At 44.0% G+C, this 23,846-nt stretch overlaps 1 protein-coding gene across 2 annotated transcripts; it reads left to right on the top strand.

Annotated features, from left to right (window-relative positions):
* The first annotated feature begins 3,045 nt into the window (after positions 1 to 3,045).
* Positions 3,046 to 7,251, top strand: LOC128741475 (Krueppel-like factor 13). 2 transcript variants are annotated; one of them, XM_053837318.1, is made up of 2 exons: positions 3,046 to 3,423; positions 5,382 to 7,251. In XM_053837318.1, exons 1-2 carry the CDS (start codon positions 3,355 to 3,357, stop codon positions 6,660 to 6,662), a joined length of 1,350 nt encoding a protein of 449 aa, XP_053693293.1. In that variant the 5' UTR covers positions 3,046 to 3,354; the 3' UTR covers positions 6,663 to 7,251. The 2 variants fall into 2 exon arrangements, with proteins under 2 accessions (XP_053693293.1, XP_053693294.1); XM_053837319.1 differs by lacking the exon at positions 3,046 to 3,423 and adding an exon at positions 4,692 to 5,266.
* Positions 7,252 to 23,846: the final 16,595 nt, after the last annotated feature.

The following is a 23,846-nucleotide window of genomic DNA, read 5'->3' as shown; positions in this document are numbered from 1 at the left end:
GAGCGATTTTAGCTGTTAATGTTAAGCAACACACCACATTGCCGAATTCAATATATAAATGTTTTAATTATTATTTATAGCTACTAGCTAGAAGGCGGATTGTACATGCTCTCTCTGGTATAGCTTGAGCAAAGATGAACGTTATACAAACTTAATAATCGCTGCTTCATCCATATTCCCTTACCTAATTTTCCACCCTTTCCCCTTCATGTATTGTCTCGCCCTGATTATCAACACAATACCACCAACAAACAGACCTAACAATCACTGTGCCATTTTTCGCAAGCTGAAACAATCATTTCACATTTATTGTTGGTTGGGAATGCCTCTATATTCCTCAAACTGGCGCTTTTGCACCAAAGGAGGAGAATGCCCCATAAAAAATACTTGCTTTTTTTTAACGATACTTTTGTTGTAATTTGATATTTGTGAATGTCTTTCATAGAATCGCTTAATAGGCTGAAAATACTCTCCCGTTCCCGTACCCTATAAAAGATTTACCGCGCATCAAAGCATGGATGTGGGTATGCTCAGTTAAATACGGTGTATTGCGTAAAGGCCTGTTGTCAACGTCGCCATTCGAACACCCTGCACGAAGCAACAGAGTTTTACCAACTGTGAATCTTCAAGTCAATCGTCTTGTTCGTCGCAATAACTGAAACTGGTTTAATCGGGTAACTTTGAACACATTTATAAATTGCCACCAAGTGTTGCCACGCGTGACCGCGCGTTTAGATTCTAATTGAAGCAAATCCTAATGCATGCATGCATGAGGCATTTCTGCGAAAATTCACAATTCGATCCGAATCGACCTTCTTCGGTTCGGCTGAAAATTTACACGATTATTCTCTGTAACCAAATATGTTGTTTCAAACTGTTAGCGCGGTATTTTGATTTGGCGTCTCATTTTTTTACAACCGGTTGTATGAAAAATCAAACATTTATTAAACATCGCAAATTTCAAATCTTAAACAGAACTTTAAGAAAATAATTGTTAATTAGAAATTTCACGATAAAAATGCTATGAAAGTACTCCGAAATTTTTGATTTAAAACTTTTTTTAAAAAATCATAACTTTTGTACCACTGAACTGATTTTAATGATTTTAATATCAAATAAAAGGTGCCTTAACTATCTTTCCAGTAAAAGTTTTATTATATTTATTAAATCCGTGAAAACTTTTTCGAGATATGACTCACTTCAAAAACTAACTGCAAAATTACCAATTATGTATTTGTAGTGATAATATTTTGCCTTGTAATGCGCTGTTTAATCGAAAGTTCTCTTATACTCCAGGCTAACGAATTGCATTTTAAAATGCTGAGTCACAGCTACTAAGCGGAACCAGAAGCAGACTCGTGTTGAGACATGACTCAATGTTCAAGAAACAAATAAATCGTCCAAAAGCCGTACCCCTGTAAAAGTTAGCCTAAAGAATTTCATCATCGGCTCGGCCAACGCTTTGTTGTCATCGTCATCGTCATATCCCAGTGAACCTGTTCAATCAGGACAAAACACTTGAACTAGAGAAAAATCCCCATTGGTCCACACACCTCCGTCGGCATTTTTTATTGGTCGAAACAAAGTCGTGTGGTTCGGATGCGGAGGAAAGAAGAAACATCACACTTCGGTAGAGATTGTACCCGGTATGAACGGCAGCCAGCAGATACTGACCGACCCACACAGAGTGAACCGAAAGAGCAAACTCTATGCGGGGCAATGACGTCATACGCACACCACCTAACATCACTGCTCAGTGCTCAGTCACCTTGAACTGACTACGAACAGCCTCGCACTCTTCGTCGGTTGTCGCATCAGCCGCTGTTCACGTGAACATTTACTGTTCGTCTGAATCCACAGAATGTAAACCAACCCCTCCCCCAATCCAGCACTATCCACAACCTGCTCGTCTACTGACTATACTCGAACATCACCAAAAAAAAACAATCGATGACTTCGGTTCGGTATGCCAATGCAAGCGAGCCCCCGGCCTCTGATTGGCTGCCACGCATCCTCAATACAGCTTGGCTCCCTTTATTGCTTTGCTTGGAAGTTGTACCGAAAGCCGAAGTGAGCTCATCAGCAACTGTTCACGTGAACAACGAGTGATGTCGAGTGGTCGGTGCGTGATCAGTATAAAAACTGTGAATGACTCACCAACACTAGTGCGAGGCGGTGTGCCGGACTCTGCCGGGCCGGGTTGTTTGCTTGCAGACTACACTGCCTGGGGTGTGTTACACACCAACACCAAGCCGTGGATGCAGCAAGCAAAGCAAAGCAAAGCAGCCCACCCGTTTCAGAAGGTGCCGCTAAAGTCGCTATCGTTGGACGAGAATGACGTCAATGGAAATTGATCAATGCTTTTTGGACCGATGGGGAATCATTCGTACTAAACGTGATACGTTGTTTACTCGGTTTGTAATTTACTATTTTTATAATGAGTACACTAGGGAAACATATTGAGAGATCATGCCCTGTCAACATTGTTGATCTTTGACCGGTTGATCCTCGTATAGATCCGGATTTAGCATTAGAAGCCGCGGATTTACCTATTCACGAGATGCTCGTTCATTCATTAGATGCTCGCTATTCTTATTCATTGCTCTGCTATATTTGCAATTGTAGAGCAGTTCCTTGAAGGCTGATTATTTCTGGGTTAAGCTGCTTAAAAGCGTCACTTTACAGTTTAGATCCTTCCCATCAGCTTGGTAGACTAGTTCAAATTTTATTATTCAGAATATACCGAGTTTTGGATTTCTTTTAAATTTGCTTTACGATGAAAAAATTGTCAAAAATGAAGAAAATTTAAAAACATTTTTTAAAAATAATCTATTTCCCAACTTTAGTTGAAATTCCGAGACACCCTACGCCAGTGAAAACGCTCTGCCCACTGCCATGCATGGCAGGGGAAGCGCGCGCTACACCGCAAAACTAACGCACACACCGACAGTCAGCGCCAATTGCGCTGGTATTCGGACCCAGCTCGGCAGCTATGAAGAGCAGCGTAAACCCTAAACAAAGGCTTACAACATTCTGTGCCGTCGAAGAAAGCAGACGTGTAAAGTGAAAAGTGCGAAAAGTTGGTTCTGATCTTTGTCAAGAACTAGAGTGGGAAACAGTCAGATTTTTCCATCAGCAAAATTACTTCAGCAGTGCAAGTGCTTCAGTAAATCACTTATCATATCGAAGTTGGAAACCGAAAGTGTTTGGTTACAATTTTAGAAGCAAAAAACAAGTGTTTCAATATCAGAAAGACTCCAGAAAGTTACCGCTGATCCACATATAAAATCAAATCACAAGTGTTTAGTGGAAGCAATAGCGCAGAACGGAATAGATTCTACAAAAGCGATTACAATGGAGGAAACAGGAATATTATTATCTCCACCAGCAACTCCGCCACTGGACACCGGGAAAGACTCCAAGGTGAGTTGAACAACTGGAACATAGCAGAGTAAATTGTGAGAGATTGTAGACGGCTTTTGACAAACAACGCATGATGAAACGGACACGATAACGTGCCTTTATAACTTCGCTAGGCGGTGTTATTTCACAATTCCTGCAATTTGGCTGAGTAATCTAACGCATTTTTACTGGTTGGAATTTTAAAAAGCCTCAACCTGATCTAGTGTTTAATCGTAAATTTTGAAGTGCGATAAGGGTCTTGTTCTTAGATACATGAGTAAAAAATAAGCTCAGAATTCAACCATCCGAATTGAAAAACCATAAATCAGTATTTTATCGTTTAATTCCTCATAATCGAACCGCGTTAACTGTGAAAGATTGATTTATCGTAAATCGCAGCTAAAAGCCCATGTTGAGTACGAACGTGTCACGTGCCTCTAATCTCAGGGGAAATCCGGATTTGTGATACTAACAATTGATGTGCACATTTTAAGTGATTTTTGAAGAAGCAATCTGCCAAATCAACAAACATTATGATAAGCTGAGTATAAAAAAGGTGTGTCTAAAAATAGACTCAGTTCCCGCCAGTGTCACCTTGCAACAGGGCTGTTGTCGCACACTCGATTACTTCTATCCAACAGAAGCATAGGGACTTCTGCATGCTCCTGCGACATACGATCGCTATCATCCGATTAAAACATGATCAACCTACTAAAACTAGTAATGAATGGTTGGACTTTTAATGGGTTTAATTTGGTTCTAGAAATCTGGCTCAACAACTCAAAACTAACTCGAGTACACGTGCCGTTTTCTCGCGGTGGAATATTTTCAACTGCGATTGCTGGTATAATCTACGCACCAGTAATCCAGATGCTATTTTACGTTGCTTCAGTGTAAATTCCATAAATAGTAAGACAAAAAATATTGTGATATTTTTCTACGAAACTCATATTACGAAAAAATCGATATATATCCTGCAATTTGAGATTCGCAAAAAAATTTGACATTTTGCCAAAAACAAGGCTATAAAGTATCATGAATTAAAATTAGTGCCGACTTCGCTAAAATTGGCATCGGAAGTGAATAATTTCTCTAGTGTACATCGCTACGGCTTTTGCTCGTATTTTGTGCGAAATTCAAAGAATACCAATACTTTTCGTCAAACCTTACACAGAACGGTGATAGTCTTGCACACCCTACGGTACGTATAAATATAGCGCACCACCACCACTTCACCAGTCAAAGAGAACAAGGCGCGCGCCGTAGGAAAAAAAATCCAACGACGTCAAACGCTGCGATGATGAAGAGGGGTGTGTGAGCTATAGCCGTGTGCGCCATCTCATTCAGGCGTCCGCAAAATTTGAACACAAACCTCAACCATCCCGCTCGCTCCCATTGATCACGCTAGAATCACGCAGCCAGCACTCGAAATCAGCTGGCGTTCACGTGAACATTGCATGCGGCTAGCTCCCATTTAAAAGGCATTCGGACGGACTTTGGACTTTGCTTTACGGCTGGTCGTATTTGTTTTATTTTGCGTTTGCCTCCCTTGGCTGCAGTACTTATGTTTCAATGACGTCGCTCTTCGTCGGTGTTTCACTTGCCGAGAGAGCAGCGCCAGTCGTATGCGCTATCTCATTACCCCCCGTTCAGCGAGCCCTCGTCGGCTTAATCTGCTAGTCAGCGAATATTTTACGTCGATGACTGTAAAACTAATGACACAACTCGGCGCACACTTGAATTAAGCGATTATACACACCCATTCCGCGTGCACGATGAAGAAGCTTCAGGAACGTTGTATACGTGACTGAGCGCGTGTTTTGGTTACTTTCCAAGATGGCGACTGCTAACCTCGAGCAACGCTGTGAATTTTAATTTTTATCGACAAGGCCGTTTAGCACTCTCGTATAGTTTAGCATATTTCCGCGTACTGCTTCAACCACTGACCGTACCGTTGTTTTGTCTTATTTCCCTTACAGACTTCAAGCGAGGTGAAGCAAGCGCTAAAACGCAAATTGGAACAACAACAGTCGCCACGTATCGCCGAGATGCAGACTAAAGGTTTCGCCACACCCAATCATTCAGATTTATCCGAGGATGAATCTGATTTACCACCGCGCAAACGACTATACGTTCGCGATCCGGTTCAACTAGAACAACACTACCATCACACATCGTCCACATCGATGACTCCACCACCATCGGACTTTTCCGGTTCGGAGGATGAGAATACCAAATCTGCGGATGATACCCAAATGGCACCACCGCAGCGCGAAAGTGTCATTATGCGAATCAACAAAGATGGATCGTGTACGGCGGCCAGCGAAACTAAAGATGAGTCCAATCTAAACGTATTTCGCTGCGTCAAGTACAAAATGGGACGACGATCACCGTTCGAAAAGCGTCCGGAAGCGTCGCTCGAATTCCCGAACCAGGACGAGCCCGTTCGGTTGACTAACAATGATTTCCCAGATCGAGTCAGCACACGAGAACCTATGGTCGCCGCAGTTCCCAGCCGGGTATTAGAGTCGAGCCAGAAGTGTGCTCCTCTTACCACCGTACCTGTCGTACCTCCACCAGCACCAAAGTCTACTCAAACAGTCAAACCATCGACCTCGCTTCCCGTCATTGCACCCAAGATTCCGCAAATCATTCTCGCCACCCAGAACGGCTTTATCCTAGTACCTCCGCAAATCTCACAAAACCTGCTATCGACTGGTAACGGTAAAGCAATTCTGGTCCCTCAGCCACAAAACGCATCCTCCGCGCAGCAGTCATCGTCGCAAGCCGCTGTCCCGGCAAAACCAGAACGTCGGCGAATCTACGAATGTGAACACCCGAACTGTGGTAAAAACTACTTTAAGTCAAGTCATCTTAAAGCTCACCAGCGAATTCACACCGGTGAGCGACCTTTCATGTGCAAGTGGTCTGATTGCGGCCGCCGATTCTCCCGGTCCGATGAGCTGTCCCGTCACAAACGGACCCATACTGGTGAAAAGAAGTTTGTCTGTCCCGTCTGTCAGCGACGTTTCATGCGATCTGATCATCTCTCGAAGCACGTAAAACGTCACAACAAGGATAAAAGTCAAAAAGATCAACAGCAGCATCAACAACAACTGCAGCAGACCCAGCAACCCCAAGTTGAACTAGTGCGCTCGCTCTACCCGGTTTCCATGTACCAACCGACACAGGACGGCGTTCCCGTACAGTTCGTCACGGCTGCCGCGCCTACTGAGATTCGCGTTCAACCAATCTACTAAGGTGGCAACGCGCCTGCTCGTTTTAAAGCAAACAAAACAAACTCTTGTACATAGCTGGAACTGACTAGATTTTAGCCTATTTTCTCGTTGTTAACCTGTTTATTGACAATCTATTATCTGTGGTGTCCCTTCAGAACTTTCCGCAGACGCTCATTCCAAGTTACAAATTACAGCCTATCTTATCCAATTAAACGTTTCGAAGGGAATGGTTACAAGAGAAAGTTGTGAATAGTTGTGTTTTGAACCACAAATAACACTTGTGCATGCCTAGGGACTTGCACAGAGCGTTTCGTTATTATTCTCGTAATTGTCAAGTTTTCGTTTAATCTATCTATAAAAATATACATATAAAATACATCTGTGATCGTTTTAAAGTTACATTAATTTTAGGACCAATGCGTCATTCAACTGATTGTGTATGGTTTAAGTAACTTATTTGACAGCGCTAGGAAGGTTTAAGTTCACCTGTTTGTTCAAAATCGAACTGTTTAAAAAAATACTTTGTTTTCTTTTTTGTTTGTAATGTATGTATATAAGATTGGGAAGAATGAGAAAAGTATGAATTATGAAAAAATACAAAAACTTTCACTTAAACAAATGAAAAGCTCACGTTGTTTTGCTGTTTATTTTTAAACCACAAGTATCACAAAAATCCCCAGTCTGACTCGTCAAATTGTCGATGCACGTGTGCGTATCGTTAACTCGATAAACGTAGGCAACCGGCCCCACGCCACGGTTTGTTGCATTGCCAAAGCGAATGGAAAATTCCTCAACCTATAGTGTCGTTCGGCTATTTCGCTATTCACCCTTCTAAAAGTAGGCAGATAGCAGATAGATAGTTTTATTTTGCTCGCAGAGAGGAGGAAAAAAGATTTCCTTCATCTCCTAGCGTCGTTCGCTGCGCAGTCAATCGTCTCAGAAGCCCCCGAAAACGGGTCTATGAACGAATGCTGCTTACGTTAGAGAGTCGCAGACAACAACGGACGAGATGAAATTCTTATTAATACCGTCAATGACGTCATTCTCGCGGCACAAAAGACGTGGGAGTACACGCCTTCATGCCGTGATCGGTTACACCCATATACACGCAGCTATTACTAGAGACGTTACAACTACCATCCATTTCAGCAAACGTTTGCATTGGGGAGCAACAGTGTGGGGACTATTTGTTTTGATTTTCTTGCGCGTTTACTTTGCTTGCGTCAATGTGTTAGTACCGCGTTGGAGCGGTTTAACGGAAAATGCCTCTCCAGCAAGCGGTGATACAACGAGGACCGTGACTGACGTAAAACCGTATGCAACCTCAATTCTGGAAGCGGATTTTCGACGTTCGAAATATTCCACTTCGGAGGCGACGAACGGAGCCGGTCGTCCGTCTTTTGCAACGCATCAATAGAAGGCGTTGGGAGATCCGTGTGCGTCCGTTACATTTTCATTCGGTTCTAGTAGCCACCGCCGTAAAGCCCGCAAGCAAACAACAAGCAGGTTGAATAACGTGCTGCTCCAAAATGACCCCCCGCATTTCGGTACACATTGTAGTGCTGCGGTACACCGACGAAAATGAAAACATGAGGGTACAGTTTGGCGGTTCCATTTCCAGTTTACCACCAGGAAAGCCCACACCCAATTGAGAGACGGTAGTGCAATCACCGAGATCTGCAGCAAGGCCCATTATTATCAATCATCCCAGAAAAGCAAACAAATTAAGCAGAGAAAGATTTTTCGGCACAAAGCAAAAACGTCAATGGGTAGAGCAGTCCGCTAACCTATAGCTATAGCCGGGCAAGGAGGAGGTTGTCGGTTAGAATTAATGGTGCGATTCGGTTAAGACCCGCGTTATTGATGGGTACAGTAATTTCCAGTAAATAACTAGAGGTTCGTCGATCATTTTCGCTTTCACTTACCCCCAGGTTTTTCTACGTTCTACATTTTTTTGACCATTGCTCTTCAATTCTTATCTGTAGGTCGCCTTAGTTGCACATTCATAACTAATCTGAAAAATAAAGAAAAAATAAAAATCAGAATGGTTATGTTTCATTAACGACACAATGATGACATTAGACTACGAAAGGTTTTTGCTTAATGCCACACTGATAGTACATGTAATGTTAATGTTGGATACAAAACAGAGAACACTTTTTTTAACTAACCCAGTTGGTTGCTAACCTTCACTGAACAATAAAAGTCAACAACAGAGGGCACATATAACCAAAATGTTACAAAATCAACTGTCAGTAAAAACGAGTGAATTTGGTTTGATTTGGTCGTCAACTGCACGGCTATGCTTCCGTTCTCTCAGTAGTCAACACTCGATAATGACCAAGTCGAGTCAACTCGATCAACTCGACTTACATAATGAGGCCCTATGTTTAAACAATTTGTTGAATTTCTGCATCTTTTTTAAGCGAGTTGCGTTTAACCTTTACGTCCCCAACATCAAAAATGAAGGTACTTTCAGTTACACTTTTGGCTCTATCTCCACTGATTTTCAATCGTTTTTTATGCAACTAGTATTAAAAGAACCACATTGAATTGGCCTTTAATGAAAAAATATGCTTGTAAATTATGGTTCCATTTTCCCGGAGATATTCCAGATCGCGGTGGGATTTTTTTTTGACGTCATAAGTGACAGATGAAATAAAATTAGATATCTGTTTAATTGACAGCGCAAAAGTTATCCATTTTATTTGTAGTCAAAAATCAAAAATCGCACCGCGATCTGGAATATCTCCGGGAAAATGGAACCATAATTTACCCGCATATTTTTTCATTACAGGCCAATCTAATGTGGTTCTTTGAAGACTAGTTGCATAAAAATCGATTGAAAATCAGTGGAGATAGAGCCAAAAGTGTAACTGAAAGTACCTTCATTTTTTTATGTCGGGGACGTAAAGGTTAATAGCGAACGGGACTTAGTGCCTAAAAATACCGCCATGAAGACTCATCAGCAGTGACAGGCAAACTAATTGATTTTATCTGTCGCCAGGACAAGTTCTCGTCTACAGCCTGGATGTCGTTGACTAAGCTGCGTCGCCATGAGCCTCTAGGCCTGCCTCTTCTACGCTGTCCTTGCGGATTCCAGTCGAGTGCTTCTCTGAAGATCTCGTTCGCTCCTTTCCTCAAGGTGTGACCGATCCATTTCCACCTACGTTCACGAATTTCTGTTGCTATCGGCCATCGAGGATGGATCATCATTGGATGTCAGGCCACCAAGAACGGATGATATATCGCAAGCACCGGTTGATAAATACCTGCAGTTTTTGCGATGTCTCCGCTGAGACGCACCACGTTTCGCAGGCATACAGCAATACGGATTTAATGTTTGAGTTGAAAATTCGGGTTTTCGTGTGTAGTGATCTGGTTTGAGCGCCAAATGTTTCGCAGACCTACAAAGGCACCCCTGGCCTTCCTGATCCGCGTGGCTATATCAGTCTTGGTACCACCATCGGGCGTTGTCTAGCTACCAAGATATAGTTGTATGTTTGTATACACCGCCAAAACTCCGGAACGCTTGAACGGTTTTTCATCAAACTTGCCATATATGTTCCTTGATAGAAGGGAAGCAGTAGTTAAAGGTAAGCATACAATAATAATAAAAAACAAAAGCTGCTCGTTTAACAGCATAACAAAAACGAGTAAAACAGGGGATATTCGCGCAATGTTTTTTTACCGAATTTTCCTGAATTCTTGTTTTTGAAAGATGATAACTCTTGAACGCGCATGGTTTGAATGTTGTGATATTAATATCATAATGTCAAGAAATTTTTTCTGAGAACATTTTTTACCGTCCAGCTAGCTTCGAGGTACGATGCTGGTCGTATAAGCCAGTCGTCTTATGTCCGAATTTCGGCTGGATGGTGCAGCTAGAGTCAGTAGGATCGTTGTACTATCCCCGTAATTGTCCTGTTCTCTAATAACCAGCTGTGAGGTCTGTCGATAAAGAAAGGTCAAGTCTTAAGACGTTTTTAACCCAAGGCTTTGTTTTTTTATATTTTTCATATGGTCAATTCAAAACAAATTTTGTATGTGACTCTGAAGCCCCAAAGTGAAGGCCGTCTACAGACAATTCATTCTACAATTCCAAATGAAAGCTTTCTTTTCAATTTTAAATTCAAAACTACGGAATGTAGTCACAGATTTTTCCACAGACCCTTACCCAGCAAGGCAAATTGGCTGAATTTGCAAAAGAAGTTGTCCACCTGAAGCTCCAAATATTGGGAGTGACCAAGGTCCATTGCCCGGACACGGTGACCATAAGACACTATCGGAGCAAGTCTTTTTATGTTCTGGTACACGAGGTGATATTGCGACTCGAAAATGAGGAACATTGGATTCCTGGTGAGTCCCGACTGAGGCAAACGCGGACTTGATGGATGAGAGGTGAACCGACAAACGATGAAAACGGTCGTTGCCTGATCACAAACACGGCGAAAACCAGTATTGAGCGGGCACGAACTTCTAGCGGTTAAGTCAGCAACCCATCAACGATACGGCAAGCTGAAGAGGGTTGTTAACAAGTCTTGTAAAAGCGAGAAGAGTCAACTATCTAACTGAGGGGAAAGAAAGGGCCGCTACTAATGCGCATGTTCAGTTATTATAAATGTTTTTCGCCGCCTTAGTGATGTTAAAACCAACGTGAAGACGCCGCTCAAGGGCAGGGCTGGCCTGTACAGACCAGCTCAGCAGTTGAAATGAGCATTTAAAAAATTCAAATGTCGCAAGCCTACTAAATCAGCAGCGCGTGATGCCCACTGTACGCAGCAGCTTTTAGTTGCAGGATGCAGATCTCATAGTCAATTTTGAAAAGGTCAAAAGCGAGCGTTAGCTATCCCTCTACTAGTGGTGGAGGAGGTAGAAACTTTCCAATAGCTTGGTGACCAGACAACCCCAGACGGTAGTACCAAGACTAATATAGACACATGAATCAGGACAGCCTGGGGTGTCTTGTAGGATCTTCGAAATGTTCACCACTCAGATCAGATCACTATAACGACCCCAACACGAATTTGCAATGTACAAATCCATATTATTGCATGCGATATGTGGTGCGTATCGATCGAGACAACTGCAGGCCTTCGTTAAGAGTTGCCTACGATACATCATTCGAGTCATCGTTGATACAATCAGCGCAAAATATAAACAGAGATTCGCAATCGCAGTTGGGGATGGATCTGGCATATCCTGAGCTGAGGAGCGAACGAAATTTGCAGGAAGACAATCAGTTGGAATCCGCAGCAACAGCGCAGAAGAGGTCTTTGGGGCTGATGGCGGCGAAGCCAACTGTATTCAGACTATTGATACCAACCACCTCTCCTTGTGATAGGTAAGAGCCATGGCAGATGACCGTCGACCGTCAGTTGAGAAACCTGACTTCATCCTTTTGTTCTGACGAACCGGCGGACAAGAACACATTAATTAAATATTCAGCAAACATCTGGGGCCCTATTCTCACAGTCACCTCACCTAAATTTTTTAGGTGAGGTGACAATTTGCGATCCTCACAGTCACCTGGGTGACTGTACAAATCAAATGGGGCCTGTAAGGTGAGGTGACTTTAGGTGAGGTGACAGGAAAGTGAAAGAAGTGAGGAGGGATGAGATGACTGTGAGAATAGGGCCCCTGAATTTTCTTCTGATTTTGGATGAAAACTTCTGCTTTTTTTCGGATTTTGCTTTCTGGAAGGAATTAGAAACAAATTTCGCTTAGAAACTTTTCGTTAATTTTCACTACCTAGCAATCACAAAACAATCTTCTAATGAAACTACCTAGTAAGGATCAGTCGATCAGCATGGATTTTTCCATAGAAGATCAGTTGATACTAATCTAACGCAATTTGTTTCGTTCTGTTTAAATAACATGGAGGAGATTGCGCGATATATGCAGACTTAAAAGTCGCCTACGATCGTGTCGATCACGAGATATTGTTAACTCAGAAGGAGAAACTTGGAATTTCCGTTGCTTTTACCAGATAGATGAAGTTTTACCTTACTGGCCGCAGTTTTATGTATCAAAACTGATTCGGAAGAATAGGAACTGTTCGTGTCTGATCAGCAGTTCCTCAAGGAAGCAACTTGGGCCCTTTGCTTTTCACTCTATTCATCAACAAGTTGTCAATGTACTACTACTAACTGGATGTCGTGTGTTCAACGCGAACAATGTCAAGATATACCTGTCGATAAAAGCCGCATTTGGCTGATTGAGATTGTAGCAGCTGGTTGACCTATTTGAGATGCGGTGACAAATAACTTGCTAATAAAAGAAGTATATTTATCCTTGTCTAGAGATACAATTTAGAAATATTCAGCTCATGTAGAAATATTATTACAGTACAAGTTACACCAAAAATTCAAAAATTACGTTAAAAAACAGGCGGAAGTCCCCGACCATCACCTAACAAGTCTATGAAAAAAATCACAATGCTAATATTGGCATACAAAACTGTTCATAACACAAGATAAAAGAAAGCTCGAATTTAAACAGAAGGTGGAAAAATCCCTGAGCTAATTTATGCCTATTTCCCCAAATACTGTGGTAAACAAAACAAATGAAATGAATTCCCCACTGAGTATACGTAAATGCAAAAAAAAAATCACCCAAAACCGGTAATCAGTTCGCAAGGGAATACGACACCTAGTTTGGCATAATAGAAAATGAAATCATACACACTACACACCCATGGATACTGAAGATGCACGTCATAAAAGAAATGGGAATATTGCTGATAAATCAGCGCCAAATTTACTGTTTATTGCCATTATATGATGATTGTTTTATTTTCCAGAACAAGATAAATCGCACGGTAATTAACCTTCCCACGAAAGCACAGCAATCAGCTATGACAAGTGTCCTATTTTTCTAAGCCAATGCACTGATAACGAACAGATAGTCCTACGACGCCGGGTGACGTGTGTGTGAGAAAAAACCGACACAGGCAACACGGAGGCGAGGCAATCGAGGTACCGACGAAGAAATTGGTGAGACATCCAAAAATACGAGCCGATAAGATAAAACACTGAGCACTGAATTTGCACGACATGGCTACCGGACCAACCGCGATCACTCGGTGGCGGCGTGCGAGCCACACACTGACTGGCGCGGCTTATCAGCAATCAGCCACATTGTTTGCCCTCAGATTATTTTGCTGAGTTGTATAAGCGCGCGAATGTTGATTGATTGCGGGTCGTGACTGAGTGAGTGAGGAGCGACCTGAAACAGGATTCATCTTGCACCAGTTGTGACCGGCCGAGTGTTTCCGAGGGGTCAAACCGACTTCGACGGCGAACGATCACGTGCAGTCCAGCACAAAGATCGGATCGGGTTTTGATCAGATGGCAGATGTGAGATGCAACGGGTGCAACGCCAACCGATGCGATGAAGCGATGAAGATGATAGTAAAACGGCATTTAAGATGATGGAATTTTTCAAGTCTGAAATTTGTGGAACAACATAATCTGTCCTAGAGTAAAATAGCACAGTTATTTTTATAGCAAAAAATTGATGGAAATAAAACAATTTCAGATAGCACTAGTAGAGGGAACTAGTAGAGGAGAGGGAAGTAGAGGGTTGGTAAACGGCCGGATAATGCGGAATATAGACCCCATAGTGGTCGTTAGCCTCTTATCTAGCAACTCCGATCCCGACCTCCTCGTGGTACCAGCCGGAATACGAGCAACCTTAGCGGAGATCGGGTAACCAACCCCGGTGGAAACTAAGGTCGTATACTAACCGGGAAGGAGGTAGTGAGTCTCGGCACTATAAGATGGCAGCCCCATCACGAGACTCGGTAGTGTTGCCCCAGTACGGCTACACACCTAAATAAACTTAAACTAACAACATTCAAGCATATTCGGAGCGGAATATTCGGCATCGACCTAGGCGACGGAATAAGGACGACGAATGGAGACTCGGGACTTGGAACTGCAGATCGCTAAATTTCGCAGGTTGCGAGCGGGTGCTGATTGAACAGCTGGAACCCCGCAAACTCGATATCGTAGCTCTGCAGGAAATCTGTCGCAAAGGAGAGAAGGTATGGAAGATACGTGGCGGAAAGGCCCAGTTTTACCAGAGCGGTGGCGCTACCAACGAACTGGGAACGGGCTTTGTAGTGCTGGGCGGAATGCAGGATCGCGTGATAGATTGGAAGGCGATCAACGAGAGAATGTGTGTATTGAGGATAAAGGGTCGTTTCTTCAATTATAGCATCATTAACGTGCACTGCCCGCACGAAGGTAGATCCGACGATGAGAAAGAAGCGTTCTACGCGAGGCTGGAGGCAACGTACGACAGCTGCTCGTCACGGGACATCAAGATCGTCATCGGGGATATGAACGCCCAGGTCGGTAGGGAAGAAATGTATAGACCGGTGGTAGGACCCCATAGCCTGCACACCGACACAAACGATAACGGCCAACGTTGTATAAACTTCGCAGCTTCCCGAGGCCTGGTGATCCGAAGCACCTTTTTCCCGCGCAAGGATATCCACAAAGCCACCTGGAGATCACCTGACCAACGTACAATGAACCAAATTGACCACGTTCTCATAGAGGGCCGGTTCTTCTCTAACATCACGAACGTACGCTCCCGTCGGGGTGCGGATATCGATTCTGACCATTACCTAGTAGCAGTACATGTGCGCTCAAAGCTGTCCACCGTATACCGGACACGTCAAAGCCGCCCTCCTCGGCTGAACATTAGGCAGCTAGATAACCCACAAGCTGCCGAGAACTACGCGCGAGTACTGAATGAGGCACTGCCTTCTTCCGAGGAGTTAGGTGCTTCAAACCTCGAAGACGGTTGGGGCAGAATACGCTCGGCCATCGGAGAGGCCGCTACCGCGGCACTAGGTATTGAGCCTCGGAGTACACAAAATGATTGGTTTGATGGGGAATGCCAACAAGCGGTGGAGGAGAAAAAAAATGCTTGGAAAAATTATCTAAGTATTGCCACTAGAGAGAACCTGGCCAAGTACCGACGAGCTAGGAACAAGTTGACCACGATCCTGAGGAGAAAAAAGCGCCAAAAGGAGGACAGAGATCGTGAAGAATTGGAGCAACTATTCCGAGCTAATGACACGCGCAAGTTTTATGAGAAGGTGAACCAAACTCGGAAGGGCTACACACCGAAACCTGACATGTGTAGGGACGAGGGAGGGAATCTAATTACAAACGAGCGCGAGGTGGTCGACAGGTGGAAGCAGTTCTTCGATGAACACCTCAATGGCGAAGTCGCAGAAGGAGGCGGAACGGAAATTAACCTAGGAGCGCCCATGGAAGATAGTGATGTCCTAGCACCTGATCTCCAAGAAGTCAAACGAGAAATCAGGTTGCTGAAGACCAATAAAGCCGCTGGGAAGGACCGCTTACCGGCAGAGCTTTATAAACATGGCGGAGAAACGCTAGCAAAGGCTCTACACTGGGTTATTTCGAGGATTTGGGAGGAGGAAAAGCTACCGGAGGAATGGATGGAAGGAGTGGTTTGTCCCATCTACAAAAAGGGTGATCGGCTAGACTGCTGCAACTATCGCGGTATTACGCTGGTAAATGCCGCCTACAAGGTACTCTCCCAGATCCTGTTACGCCGGCTGTCACCGATAGCACAAGGTTTCGTAGGGAATTATCAGGCGGGTTTCATGGGGGCTCGCGCAACTACGGACCAAATTTTTACTATCCGACAGATCTTGCAGAAATGTCGGGAGTACAACGTGCCCACGCATCACATCTTTATTGATTTCAAAGCAGCATACGATACAGTCGATCGAGACAAGCTATGGCAGATAATGCACGAATACGGTTTTCCGGACAAACTGACGCGACTGATCAGAGCTACATTGGATCGAGTGATGTGTTTCGTACGCATCTCTGGGACACTCTCGAGTTCCTTCGAGACGCGACGAGGGTTGAGACAAGGTGACGGTCTATCCTGCATGCTGTTCAACATCGCTCTTGAGGGGGTGATCCGACGAGCGGGCATTGAAACGAGAGGCACGATTTTTACCAGGAGTAGCCAACTTCTAGGCTTTGCAGATGACTTCGATATCATTGCCAGGAACTTTGCGACGGCGGAGGCAATCTACGCCAGACTGAAAGCGGAGTCTAGGAGAATTGGGCTAAAAATAAATGCGTCGAAGACCAAATACATGAAAGGAAGAGGCTCAAAGGAAACAAATGTGCGCCTCCCACGGACGGTAACCGTTGACGGCGACGAACTAGAAGTGGTAGAAGAGTTCGTGTATTTGGGATCGCTGGTGACCGCGGACAACAACACTAGTAAGGAGATCCAGCGGCACATCCAAGCGGGAAATCGGGCCTACTTTGCCCTTCGTAGAACGCTACGATCAGGAAGCATACGCCGCCGCACGAAGCTAACAATGTACAAAACCATTATTAGACCAGTAGTTCTTTATGGACTTGAAGCCGTGACGCTGCTTACGGAGGACATACGCGCCCTTGCCGTGTTTGAGCGGAAAGTGCTGCGGACGATATTTGGCGGAGTACAAACTGAAAGCGGAGAGTGGCGGAGGCGTATGAATCACGAGCTACAGGCACTGCTTGGGGAGACTCCCATCGTACATCTAGCGAAAGTTAGCAGGCTACGGTGGGCCGGACACGTCGTAAGGATGCCGGACGACTGTGCGACGAAAATAGTCCTCTTCAACAACCCCACCGGCACCAGGAACAGGGGGGCCCAACGTGCACGATGGCTCGACCAGGTCGAGAGCGATTTGCGACTTCTGAGACGACTAGGAAATTGGCGACGAGTGGCCCAAGACCGAGTTGAATGGAGACGAGTGCTTGAAACAGCACGAGCCACCCCGGCTCTATGCTGCTGAAGAAGAAGAAGTAGTAGAGGGAACGCAAACTATCGAGTAATTCTTAATTTCCCTTGAAACTATGATCAGTTATGTAACGTAACAAGACTGCGTACGTGAAACAACAGGTTTACTTTGGAGTTACTGGAAATTCGCATCACCGCACAGTGGGAAAACATCGAAATAAATTGAAGTAAAACTATAGATTTTTTTTTGACTTATGACTTCTCTTATTTATCAGGCTCTGACTTTTCAGTCCAATTCAACATCAGGTTGTCAGTCCAATTGGCTGAATCCTTCTTTAAACAACATCGACGACGTTCCATTTTCATTGCGTTTTCCGTTTCACATCCGCCATCCGTTTCCATATCCGCCACGTCTTTCCCAGGGTAGAGTTCCAGTAGGACCATTGCACTAGACCCGTAACTGTCCTGTACTCTAACAGCAGGTTGCAAAGTCTGTCGATTAAGAAGGGTCAAGTCTTTGAAAGACGATTAAGCCCAAAGCTTTGCTTTAAGACCACGAATCCACAAGATCCTAACTTTCTCATCAGCCATAATCACCGACGCTCCTTCCTTGATTGGTGGCACATCGCAGAACCACTTGGACCGTCGAGTTAGGGTAGACAAGTACTCGATGATTCACCGACTCCAGAACGAATTCAGGTTCTTTTGTCGGCGTCGGCGCTTTGATTGGCTGGCGAACTCCACTAGAACTGTCACGAAGTGACTCGGAGCTAACGCGCGCGCTGTCCATCGCACCTACGTCAACAGTCGGGAATTTATCATGTGCTCAGCGTCGGTCAGAAATATTACGAAACAGTTCGTCGTCTCACTTCCAAATGTCAGCTTTACCGAACGCACCATTCGGTCCCAGCATCCACCCATATGCGGGGCTGACGGTGGGTTGAATCGCCATAGAGTGTCCGCATCCGTGAAGGGGCTGCCCAGCGCTCGGTTGATCTCCCGCAATTCCACGTTGAGTTCTCTGCTAGTGCTTATGAAGCGCCTTTGCGAGCTACAAGTCGCCGAACTGCCTTCTTGCACGAGTCGGTTGTTAGGCTGTGACTATCTCCAGATGTATAAATCGTACGGTCAGGCACATGAGGATCACTACCAAGCGTCCTTTGCACTGCACACTACGACCGACCTTCATTAGATATGGCCCAACGCAATCGATGACTACGAAGGTACGGAGGCAAACGAAAGGGGTGATGCGGCAGTGATGCGCGCACTAGCCATGAAAAACTTCTGTCATATTTCGTTTGCCACCGTTTCATTGTTGCCGTGACGAAACTTTAGATGATACTAGATCAGCAGCAGCTTGGTGATCGGATCTCTGATGACGCTTGGGCAAGATTATCGGAAACATCTGAGGATGTGAACGTCGACGAAGAGGATGAGCTGATGATGAAGATCGACGATCCGTTAGGGCCGGTTACCTTACTAGTAATTCAACGGCAGATTCGGCTGTAGGATATTTGGGGAGTTAAGAAGGACTTAAGATCCACCATATGAACTATTGCATACCCGCTGGTCTCATTACAATGGCTGACGGACTGGTTCTACCCCAGGCGCGCGATAAAGTGAAGTTGGTGCTTGCGACGATTGTTATTAATATATCACACAAGCCTTACGAAGTCGAAACTCCATTCGCTCCGGAATACGAGTACGGATCCGGAATCAGCAAACGAGACTGCTAACTACGGAAAGAAACGGCGACCGAACCCTTAATTAACCCGCAATTGTAAGAATTAGCCCAACTGAGCTTGCAATCGTTACATTTATTGCAGATTTTGAATAAATTGAGGCCGTACCGAGACTGCTAAAGGGATTTCGAATTTCCGTCAACGGAGATAGACCTAAGAACTGTTGAAACCGTTGGTACGCCCGAAACAAACATCGAAGAGTCAATTGGTGTCAACTCCAACTGTTGCTACTACTGTCATTGTTATCGATGAGATCATAGAAGCACAGGTGCTTCCGGGCAACAAAGGAACTGTGATCACTGGTAGCGCAGTGATAACTGGATAGAGTCATCTTACTGATGGTTGCTACCGGTTGGGTAGCTTTCTGTCTGGATGTAGATGGCTTTGACTGCCTAAATCCGTCCCTTTGAGCGTCTTTAGTGAGTCACTTTTCCATCCGTTCGCAACTACTCTTTACACCGATTTCACTTTTCCTACTGTACAAAACTTCCTCGTTTTCTATGTGTACCATCAACTCGCATCTTTGCTCCTGTACTCCTCGTTTTCGACATGTTCTTCAGCTCTTTCGTAGCCTTGGCGATCAGCTGCTGCTTCGTTTCGGTCACGAAATTGAAGTAAATCCTTCGTTCGATGTTCAACCAAAAAATTTCTATCGGTCATCGCTGGGGACGCTGGGAGTGTTGGCGGTCTTGGGAACAACGTGATCTCTCCAGGCATAATTAGCCGAGGCCAGATCCGCCCAAAACACCAGAAGCTCCTCCGCGCGATACACCTTGATTGAGGCAGCAGCTTCCGACAGGCACTTCGTACTGTATATCTCCCCGATCACCGCAAGTCCACAAAGGAAGAACAGCGGTTCAGACATTCCATGCTCGCAGACCGTCAGCCACAGAAGACCTGCTTGGGGAACTTGGTATGGGACAAGACATATATTGGACGTCAGGCTTGGCATACACTTTTCGCTTTGATTTTGCTCTTTTGATTACTGCTCCTCAGCCAAGCAGAATTTCAGAAAGTGACATATGGGGCATTTGTAGAGCTTGTAATTATCTATAATAATGCTGAAGAAAGTGAAGTTGTATCTTTAGTATTTACGGTGCTGTAGGGCAGCAATGCCATTGGTAGCAAAAAGATTCAAATTTTGCTTGACTGAGATGCAGTAATCAAAAGAGCAAAATCGAGGCGAAAAGTGTATGCCAAGCCTGTTGGACGTCATCGCTTACCTCCTTGATGGGGGACGTAAAATATCCGATTCCCTGCCAGTCGTCGTCCAGCGTCAAGTAGATCTCGTCGTCTGTTATGACAACGACGTCACGCTTCGTCGGAAAGATTTTCGCACCTTCAGCCGTTCTTTCTGGAAAATAGCCTGTATCCACGAAAGGCTTCGACTGACGATTCCACATAAAAATGTCCATTTTGGCCAGCTACTTCTTCACTGTTTAGCTGGTTGTTCCGACGTCCTGGCCCAAAGCGCGAAACGATGAGGTCATCTAGCTGTTGGGTTTTCTTTTTAGTTTCTTTCTTTCGACGCTCTTGCCTTTTTCCAGAAGCGAGAAGATGTTGTAAATGCAGGATGAGTTATATCCGGTGGAAACGTAGTGAATTACGATGTGCAACTTTTTCGCTCCAGGATGAAGCTGGCACTACGAACAAAGCCTCGAGCGTAGTTACTTGACTATGTTCGTATGAAAATTCAAGTAGCTGGCAGGCAACCATGTTTTCCATGGCTGGCAGTACATGTTGGCGTTTGCGTAAACGAGATATCGTATCATCACTATGCTTTACAAAAATTAGCTCTTCTAACGTTGATTTTTAATTGCTAGAATGTGAAAATTACTACCAAGTTTCAAGATCGAAGTTCCTCACAAGTTTTTTGTGGGGTCTTATTGCTTCTCCGACAGGGACAACAATCAGATATACCTTCTACTTTTGAACCTAGCCCAATATGATGTCGTGAAAGTAAACTGTACAGGGAAAGTGCGCAACGATCCCATTGCTTCGAAGTTAGAATAAATTTAAAAATGAAGTCTTGCAAGGAAAATGTATTGCAAGTTATGCATATGAATAATATTAAGAAAACCTTGGACGTGCATTGGGTGTTTACCCAAGTAACACACAAAACAAGTTAGAAAATAATATTCGTGGAAAGTAGTCGCTTAAGAATACTATAAACGTACTGTGAAAACATATGTCGTTATTATTAAAGTTTTGAGATGTTTTGGGATAACATGAATTTATTTGACAGCTCATATCAGATATATAATGTTTGTTTTGTCAACATGTCAACACGAAGTTTTTATTATGTCTCCATTACTAAATTTAAACTACTGGAAGAACAAGTTGTAGCTTATGCTATAATAACGTTTTAAATTGGTACGAAATAACCTGATACATACTTCTTTCAATACTTGTTTCATTAGACTTAATTTTTTTGCGCTTTTCAGGTAATAGATAAGTTCTGATATATGTAATATTATACTGTTCTATAACAAGCTGTGTTGCTTGGGTAAACACTGGCACAATTTTTGCTACTTGGTTGCAAGTCAGCGGCTAGCAAACATCCTATTCTGTGGCAACAAAACAGGATTGCTTTCAAGCCTCCACTAATTATTCTTCTAATATTAGTGAAGTGGAGCTATCGACTATTTATGATTCCAAACTTTATGTTTTCGGCAGAACAGTCATACGGCAAAGCAAAACGACACTTATTTATTCTATGCCCTATAGGCATAGGGGCCCTAAGGGCATAGAATAAATAAGTGTCGTTTTGCTTTGCCGTATGACTGTCCTGCTGAAAACATAAAGTTTCTAATATTAGTAAATTCTAATTTTTAACAATTTTAAAGTCGTGTATTTAGGAATATTTACGACAGCCGTATCTCATCTGACATTTCGAAGTACTTTACAATTTTCAATAAAAAAAACTTGGGCACATGAGGTCATTTTTGGGCATCCCACTGAGTAAGCATCTATCCCACTGTGCCCCGTAACCGTCTTATAGAATGCAAACTCGCGAAAAAACAACTAATGAAAGATAATAATCCACTCCAAATCCCAATTCAGAGTGATAAGGTGTTGTAACACAAAAAAAAAGAACAATATGAATCAACCGAATGTCTATTTTCCCGGCCGGGTAGGAAGCACTGACGTCAATTCCACATCATCCTCGTCGGTTGTAATCAGTGAAAGAAGCGGTGGTGGCGGCTCCGAGTCGCTCGTGCCGGCCGCTAGGCCTGACGGTACGAACGAAACCGATTCCGGTCCGACAAAGTAGCTCTAACGCTACACCAGTGCTCTCTGATCGGAGCTAAAACGCAATACGACCTTCGACTTGGCAGCCGCGATAACCGGCTCGGTTCGACCCGACGGTGAAAAGGGGGCGGACCACCAGAACCAGACAGCGAGCTTCGTACCTCACCGCGAGTTCGTACAAAGGGATAACTCCCGGACGGTTGAATGTAAACAATAACAACACTTCATTATCAGCTGCACTTGCTTGTGGTTCAGTGCCGAGCAAAGGCAGGCAGACTTTGCATTTTTTGTTTGATTCTACCCCATTCGGGAGAAGACTCTTGGTCGGACGAAAATAATACCCATCGAATGGCGCAGCACGAGATGCTTACTCTTGCCGCACGTCGCAGGCCTACGCGATGAATCCCACGTTCGCTAGGCGGCGTTCCGCGAAGCGCGTACGGGACGAAAACAACGTTCGTCGATGGCAAATAGTGCCATCGATCGAACACGTGCATAATTCGTGATGGGGAAGCTGTACTCTGTATTTCTGTTAGACGAAAAGTCAAATAACAATTTGGTTCATTGATTGATACCGATGCTCTTATGATTGGTCTGTGCTGTGTTTGCATTTTCTGATGTTGGGACTTGTTGAATATTCAGCGGAATTTTGTTTGTATAATCACAATCAGCAATTATCACAAATCAAATAACACAAAACAAATATATGATTCAACCCATCGAATTTTTTTCATCTCACGAGCTTTGTTTAAATCCGTAATTAATTTCATTACAGCAATAACAAAAAAAAAACAGTGACACCACTTGCTATCAGCCACGCATATGTAGATTTCATTTACATTCAAGTGGTAATACTAATCAGCAAAAACAACCGGAACAGCAATAAAATCCCACTACGCAGGACGAAAGTCGTAAAGAAGCAGTCAATCGGACAAAGGTAAAAGAAAAAAAAAACGACCAGCAACGACCAATCAAGGACTCGCGAACTCTCGTGCTATTGACACAGAGTCAACAAGGTTTATAGCGCAGTATTTCTCATCTATGATGTTGGTAGAATATTAAATTTTCAAAAGACATCAGCCAGCGGTCGGTCGGTCGGTCGGAATACTCTGTCTGGGTTGCATTTGCACTGTCGTCCCGACGACCACGCGGATTCCGGGTCGATGGTAATGCAATGTCAGCCACAAACAAGGCCAACCAGACCAGAAATGCCACTCGGTGAAGACATGCTCGAGTACGAGGAATAAAAAACAGAGATATAAATCGGGGTATGTCTCCCAGAAAAAGGTAACTCAGTCAGCATTCATGAGGAAAAAACCTACTCATCGATTCCGTAATAGTCATTCCAAGGACGTACACCCAGCGGCCAGTTTGCGGATGTTCGAATATCGCACGTAAAAATGAACTGATAACCACC

Source organism: Sabethes cyaneus, chromosome 3 (genome assembly GCF_943734655.1).
Source record: "Sabethes cyaneus chromosome 3, idSabCyanKW18_F2, whole genome shotgun sequence".
NCBI classification, from domain to species: Eukaryota; Metazoa; Arthropoda; class Insecta; order Diptera; family Culicidae; genus Sabethes; species Sabethes cyaneus.
The sequence above is the reverse complement of the archived record's forward strand: the minus strand, read 5'-3'. Positions and strand labels throughout refer to the sequence as shown.